The sequence below is a fragment of the Lipotes vexillifer genome, unplaced genomic scaffold (assembly GCF_000442215.2).
Source record: "Lipotes vexillifer unplaced genomic scaffold, Lipotes_vexillifer_v1.1 scaffold591, whole genome shotgun sequence".
In the NCBI taxonomy this organism is placed as follows: Eukaryota; Metazoa; Chordata; class Mammalia; order Artiodactyla; family Lipotidae; genus Lipotes; species Lipotes vexillifer.
Window position 1 is genome coordinate 4,316,959 of NW_006791954.1, and position 7,767 is coordinate 4,324,725.

Here is a 7,767-nt window from a genome sequence, read left to right on the forward strand (position 1 = left end):
CCTGCCCTGCTTGCTGCGCCACTGTTGCACCCGCGTGGCCCTCTGACCACCACACAGGCAGGCCTGCGTTTCAGCCCACTCTGCGCTGCCCACCCACCTCCGCTCCTAGGGTGGACGCGGAGGGGGCAGAAAGTGGGGCCAGGGTCATGGTGAATGGCTGGGGGCTCCCCAACCCGGTTTCCTCCTCTGCTCCTGGCCTCCGTCAGGCCGAAAGTGCTCCCCGCCCGGTCCACCCTTAACTTCTCCTTAAGGGAAGGCACTTGGGTGGGCATCTGCCCTTCATGGCGCTGCTCTGGGGCAGGGCATTATGGGAGAAATGGGGGCAGCCCCAGTGGTCTTTACACTCCACACTTTGTACAGACTGAGAGGCCAGTTGATCTCTGTTTTATACTAGTGACAATAAAGATTATTTTTTGGTACTCACAGGGGTGAGTTCTGTCTGGCAAGGTGCGGTTAGGTGGAGCAGAGAGGAGAGGTGGGCACCAGTCAAGGCCTTGAGAATGTGTCAGATGGATCGAGGCCACATGCTGGCCAAGCCTGGATGTTTCTTTTTTTTTTTTTTTTTTTTTTTTTTCCACTAATCCCCCAGTCATTTCGTAGAAACCTGGATGTTTCTTGAGGTCCTCTTTTGGTCATCTGAGAGTTTCCGGTGCCCAGCATGGAGCCTGGCCCATAGTGGGTGCCCAAGGATTGCTTATTAAATGAATGAATGGACAAGAGACTGTCATCCAGGTGAGGTTTCCTGACAGGACCTAAAGCTATGGAGGTCACTCTAACAGGGCCTGGGAGCTGGAGATGAGTCAGACAGCATCCGTGTCCTTGGCAAGTGCTGGGCTACCTGGCGAGATAAGGAGTCCTGAGAAACGCATGATCTACCACCACCAAGTCACACAATGGCTCTGTTACCTTACCTCCAACAGGTCCCTGTGATGCACCCCCCACCCCCCACCCCCGCCCTGTCAACCCTCTCCCTCCTCCCCAACCCCAGGTCTGCTGCCTGTCCTTACAGTTGGTTCTACACCCTCCAGAAAGTCCTATAAATGGAATCCCACAGCACTCAGCCCTCTGAGCCTGGCTTCCCTCTCCAGTCTGTCCTTCAACATCCAGAGTGATCTTTCCAAAATATCACTCTCTGCCGTGTCCCCCATGCCTCCACTTCAGCCCAGATAGACCCTGCAGGGTCTGGCCTCTGCCCACTGCCCATACCAGCCCATGTTTTTGTCTAAGAGTTTTATAGTTTCAGCTATTACATGATGGGGGAGCTTTATAAGAAAGGTATCAGACTGGTAACACCTGAACTGCTGCTCAATCTTCAGATCACAAAGAGACAGACCCTCCCTCCACACGTGTGAACCTCAGTGGGTCATTATTTTTGCCAAGAAATCAAGCTCCCTGAATCCAATGACTAGTTTATCGGAAATAAAAGGAACAGAGGAACACGTGAAATGACACATGGGGATACAATTACCAAAATCCAGATTGGGGAGCTACAGAACAGATAACCCAGTTTCTTCCTCAACAACAAAAAATTACAAGAGAAAAGATGGGGACTCTCTAGGTTTCAAGAAATTTAGATATCTATCGAGCAGATGTTGACCTATTTGATTCAAATCCAAACTAGAGAACTGGAAGAAGCATTTATGAGCAATTGGGGGAAATTTGAACTCTGATGAGATATTTGGTAATATTAAGGAATTATGGTTAACTTTTTAAGGGGTGATAGAGGTATTGTGGTTGTTTTTTTTTTTTTTTTAAGTCTATACGTTTAAGAGATTCATTCTGGAGTATTTATGGGTGAAATGATGTCTCAGCTTTGTTTTTAAAATAACCCAGAGGTTAGGGGAGAGAGTGTGAGTATAGTCATAGGTTGACCATAAGTTGACATTGAAGCTGGGTAATGGGTACATGCGATTCATTAAATTATTCTTTAATTTTGTATAAGTTTGAAAATCTAGAATAATTAAAAAAAATTTAATGTAGGATCTCTCCCCAAATCTTTGAGATTGGTTGAGCACGAGGTGGTGGGATCCCATTTTGTAGGTGAAGAAACTGACTCCTCCTTGAGGACAACTGCCCCCAAATCAGTGGGAGAGCCAGGTCTGGGCCGTTCCCCTGCCCCTGCCTGGCTGACTTCCAGGTGGAATTCCCAAGGGGCCTGTAGGGGATCCTCCCCTGGAGAGCCCCCTCCCTTCTCTGCAGCCCTCTGGCTGATGGGAGGTGTTGTCCTGAGGTGACCTTGAGAAGGACCAACCTCTACAGACAGCCCTTGGGCCAGGCTTGGCAGCTCCAGCAGCCACTCATGACCGAAGCATCCCCAACCCTGGCTAATCCCAGCCTGGGGAGCCAGGCCTGTCAGACAGAGGTGGGCAGAAAGGTCTCGTCCATCCTCAGCCTGGAACCTTCCGGGGTTTACCCTGAAGAACTTACTGCAGCCCAGGTGTGATTTTGTTTCTTTTTAGCAGGATTTAAGGGAGCAGGGACCAGTGCAACCTGCTGCCTGCCACCTGCTACCTGCCACGGTTCCCAGAACCATTCTATCAGTGGCTGCCCCTCGGGCTCGAGCTGGCTGGTACTGGCTGTGTGCTGACCATGGATGCCCAGGGCCACTTCCGAAGCATGGGTGCAAGGGGTCCAGGCCGGGGTGAGAGTAAAGGGGTTACAATGAGTCACCTCTTAAGCATGTCCAGGGATTTAGGCTGCATAAAAACAGGACACAGGGCTTCCCTGGTGGCGCGGTGGTTAAGAATCCGCCTGCCAATGCAGGGGACACGGATTCGATCCCTGGTCTGGGAAGATCCTACATGCTGCGCAGCAACTAAGTCCGTGTGCCACAACTACTGAGCCTGTGCTCTAGAGCCCACGAGCCACAACTACTGAAGCCCGCATGCCTAGAGTCCGTGCTCCACAGCAAGAGAAGCCACCGCCAATTAGAGGCCCGTGCACCACAACGAAGAGTAGCCCCCACTCACTGCAACTAGACAAAGCCCGGTGCAGCAATGAAGACCCAGCACAGCCAATAAATAAATAAATAAATAAATAAATGTTAAAAAAAAAAAAAGCTCTATTTAAAAAACAAACAAAAAACAGGACACAGTGTCCCCTCACAGCCTAAGACACAGGGCAGGAGACAAAGCCTTTCTATGTCAATCACCTAATTGGAGTATATGAGACAGAGGTCATTCCCATTTTATAAATGGGAAACTGAGGTTCAAAGAGAGTCCCCCCCGCCCCGAGGTCATAGATACAGTTAGGGACAGAGGTCAGACTCAGCCCATCTTGGGAGTGGTGAACACAGTCCTTCCTTGCCCTGTCCTTTTTTCTCTGCCCCCTTCCTTCTCAGTGCCACTATGAGGGACCTGGACTGCTGGGGGCCTTTAGAGGTAGCAGCTGGCTCAGCCCTGAGCTGGATGCTGGAAATCGGCAGCTGGACATCCTTGGTGAGTGGCTGAGATTGCTGGCTTCCTGGAGGAGAGGCAGCAGTTGAGAGTGCGGGAGACAAGGGCCCCTCAGCTCACAGAGAGACCAGGGCAAGATTCCCCAGCTCTGAGGATGCAGCATGACCCACAGAGGCCAGACAGCAGAAGGGACTGCCAAGGAGAGCTGCAGTGCTAGAGAGCGGAGGCCTGTGGTTATGAGGAAATCTGGGCTGGTGGGAGGAGGCGGGGCAGGTGGAGGAAGTAGGGGCTAGTGTCTCAGATAATGTCTTTTCAATATTAAGTTGTTGGGTTTGATTATCTTAAAAAATATGCTTGTTAAAGAACATTTCAGAAACCAGTAAAAGACTTTGGGAAAGAAAAGGAAATTCCCCATATTTCCCCCTGCTGAGGACGCAAGCATTGAGAGAGGGTGATTCAGGGCCATATGCAGGGAGCTGGCCCTAAAAGGCCTGTAGTACGTCAGCTCCTGGGGCTAGTGTGGCTGCTGTGAGCCTGGCGCCAAGGTGCAGAGCTGTCCTTGGCAGCAACTGGGCCTGTAGGAGGGTGTGGCCACAGGGTTGGCCTCCCTGCCTGCTCAGGTATGGAGGGCAGGGAGGGCTGGTGCCAATTTTCTGGACTCTAGGAAAAGGTGGGCATGATTCTAGGGGAGCCCATCTCTCCTAGGATGTCCTGGGAGGGTCATCCAGACAGACAAAACTCTAGCCAGTTCATTCTCTCCTTGCTCCCCTGACATCCTGGTCAATGAAATCTATGCAGCCTCCAAGTTCATGAGTGGAGGACCTCCTGGTGCAGGCCTGAGGGTTCCACCTGAGGTCAGTGACCCTGCCTGACTCCTTCCTCTTGCTCCAGTGCCAGACATACCGAGGGAGGGAGGGAGGAAAGGAGAGAGGCAGGGGAGCCCAAGGACACTCAGAAAGATCCTTTCTTCTGAACTGTCTACATGAGCACTTTTCAAGCATTCCAGCAGGGGTTTGGGGGCAGGTTGGGGAGCTTTGGAGGGAGCACTGCCTTTATATCTGGGAGTTCGGCTTCATGGTGTATTTGGAAAAAAAAAAAAAAAAAGACTTCCACTACTGAACCACCTATCTGGTCCAGCAGGCAGAAAAGAGGAGCCAGAGAGGTCAGGGGTTGGTCCAACTTGCACAGAGGTTGGGGAGTGGTGGGGGTCTGTAGCAGAACCTCAGCTTTGGGGCTTGGGCGTGAGGTGTGCAGTAGTCTCTTCAGACAGAGCTTTCAGCTGGGGTAGGGAGTTGGGAGAGGAGGCAAAAGAGAGAATCGTATCTTGGGGAAGTTTGATGTTGCAGACTGGCATCAAGAACCACAGGGGAGTGGGTGATCCTGGGGGCTGAGGCTGGTGCTCAGGGGTCCCTCATGATCTCCATACAGGAAGGGGTGTTGGGAAGTGGTACCATTTGGGCTGAGAAGGGTTGTGCTGTACCAGGCCCTAATGAGGCCTGAAATTCAGTCTCATGTGGGTTGAGCTATGATGGCTTCTAGCGTCCTCTTGCAGGGCCGCCTCTACCCCAAGGAAGGAGCAGGTTTTTCTTTCCCAGGCACCTGGGGGGCTGTTTAGCCGGAGCTATGTTTTCATGGTAAGCAGTTTGTTTTTACTCGGATTGGGTTTATCTTGAGGTGGTTCTGGGGAGAATGAGGGAGAGTGGTAAGCCAATGCCACTCTGTTAGGGCCGCCACGTGGATCCCTCTAAGGTCTCTGTAGTGGCGCTGGGCCCTGTGACCTTGGAGTGTGAGGGGAAGCTGTACACGGGGACAGAACGGGCCACCTGTACCCCCACAGACCCGCAGCCGATGGACGTGTTCCTCTGCATCTACTTGCCCAACGCATGCCCTGAGTTAGATCCAAGACAGTGTATAAGTGCACGTTCCTACCAGACATTCCAGGGTATCTCCTTTCTTCCCTCTCCTCTTACATCCATCAGTCCCATACAGGTTCCCACCTTTTGGTTCCCTTCTCCCAAGCTGAGCCATCCGTCCCAGACATCTAAGGGATGAGCTGGGGGTGGGAAGGGGCGGCTGGGTGAGTAGGAGTGAGGATGCAGCCGGGGACCCATCCCACAGTCGCTCTGGCTCCGCAACACGTGCGCAAGGTGATCTGCACCTTCCGCAAGCCCTTCCTTTCTCCTCTCCCCCCAGGAACAACTCGGCCTGCACGCGGTCGCGGGCGCCGACGGGCTCGAGCTGTCGCGGAGCTGCGGGCACCTGTCTGGACAGAGCCCCCTCCGCCTCTGAGGCTGAAAGGCCCGCCGGCTTCGCCAGCGGGTGCGCTTAGTGGGGCGGTGCCTGACTTTCAGCTGACGCGGCCCCGCCGAAGCCGCCGAAGATGCGCCGCCGATCCCCGGGCCAGCGGGAGTAAGCTCGCACGGCGCCACAGCAACGAGCCCATCCGTAGCGGGGCAAGGGGATTAGTTTGCGCTTCATTGCGAGTCGGTGGGCTGGGTGAAGGCCTCTAGAGACCAGGCGGGTGGAGGGAGGTCTGAGCGCCTCATCCAAGCACCGCGGGGCCTCCGGGGGCGAAGGCCAGGGAAGACCTCGCGGGCGCGGCGGTCCAGCTCCCTGGGACCCTCTCCGCGCCTCCCGGCCGCCCCGAGCCGGCTCAGCCGCGCGGCTGCAGTGACACCCAGTGGCGGTGGCGGGAAGTGCAAGCGCCTCTCCCTCGGCTCCCGTTGTTAAGGTCCGCGCCTCTCGAGGTTCCCACTCGTGGTTACGAGCGGGCACCCCCAGGGGAGAAGGCCTAGCTTTGCAGACTGCCCGGCGGGGCACTTCCCCTTCCCCTCCCCCAGTTTCCTCCCCTGCCGTCGCCCGAGCACTGGGAGATCCTGCAAGGCTTCAGTGCCCGGAAGGGCGGGGCGGGGCGCAGCGGCGGCGCTGGGCTGTGACCCTGAGCAGTTTCACTTCTGGATCCTGCTCGGGGTGTGAAGGGAGAGTACCTGGGCTGGGGGAGGAGGGGGGACCCACGGCTCGCCGAGGTCCAGCGCTCAGGACCCCGAGTAAAGGATGGGTTTTTACTCCTGGGGTGTCACGCGACCCACGCCTTCCTTCATTTTCCGTCCCCCCTCCCCGCCCCATGGGTTCCACTCCGCTGTCCCCAGAGCTACCGCTCCTCCCCAGCAGCAGCCGCCTCCGCGGGGGCTGCCGACCCCCGGAGAGGCCCCGAGCGGCGTGGGCGGCAGGAGGAGCGAGCTGTGAAGCCGCAGGCAGGGGGTTAGGCTGCGGGCTGCTGAGATGCCGAGCTGTTTCTCAGAAGTGCCGCTGCCCCTCCCCTCACACCCCCCTCAACTCCCACCTCGCACCGCACTCCTTCCCCCGCTCCACCCGGCCTTCTCTTTCCTCTCCCAGGCACCCCCAACCAGGGAATCTGGCGTCTGAGTCCACGAAGAGCTAAGAGGACGTTCTGACAGAGGACAGGGGCCCGGGGCTCAGACCCAACCTCACTGCCCATATTCAGAGTCTCCCACCATTCCACTGTCCGTCCCTGTCCCCAATCTCCACCCCCAGCTTGTGGGCCGGGATTGGAATTTTATTGAACGGTTTTCTAAGACCACTTGGGAAAATCATAGGCCGCCATCACCCTGGCTCCAGCGCCCCACCTCCCTCCCAAAGAGGGAAGGAAGAGGGGACAGAACCTTCTTTCTCTCCTATTCTTGTTTCTGGATGATGGGAAAGGTCTGGCTGGAGCAGTGGGGTTGAGGCCAGGCTGTCTCTGGTGGAAAGAACTTCAGAAATCCCTGACTTCAGGGAAAAAATCAAGGCACAGAGAGGGAAAGCAAAGTGCCCAGGGTCACCCAGAGAGTGGCAGGGCTGGGACTGGCACCCAGGAGTCCAAGTACTCAGCTGGAGTCTGCACAAGGCCAGCATTTGCTTTACGGAGACTACAGAGCTTTGCTGGATTCACTGACTCTGCCTGTTTTCCCCCAATGCACAGACAGACAGACAGACACACACACACAAACACACACACACACACAGGAGTCTAGGGGAGGGCAGGTAAGATTTGTGAGTGAGAGGGAGGTGGAGGTGCTGAGAATGTGATTCCAGTGGGGGCAGCACAGGGACTGAGACAACGGAAGGATGAGCCTGGGGGAGGAGGCAGCATCTGCCCCCCTAGTTCCCATCCACCCCCGGGGCTGTGGTTTATTTGACTAGGCAGTTCTTCTGGGCCAGGGGGCCTGGGGGGCTGGGGGTTGAGGGGAAAGGCGAGGTGATGGGAAAAGGCTGCTCTGGGGCTTCCTGCCCCCTCAGTCCTGGGGAAGGGGGGCAATTTACATCACCCGCAGGCCCTCTAACCTCCATTCTTTCCACTGCAGGCTCTTTC

At 55.6% G+C, this 7,767-nt stretch overlaps 1 protein-coding gene across 1 annotated transcript in view; it reads left to right on the forward strand.

Annotated features, from left to right (window-relative positions):
• Positions 1 to 419, forward strand: part of GRB7 (growth factor receptor bound protein 7) — an 8,816-nt gene extending 8,397 nt beyond the window's left edge. The window contains 1 exon segment of the mRNA XM_007465171.1: positions 1 to 419. This exon segment is cut by the window's left edge and continues 14 nt beyond it. Within this exon segment, the coding sequence (XP_007465233.1) occupies positions 1 to 46 (46 nt within the window). The 3' untranslated portion in view covers positions 47 to 419.
• The last annotated feature ends 7,348 nt before the right edge of the window (positions 420 to 7,767 follow it).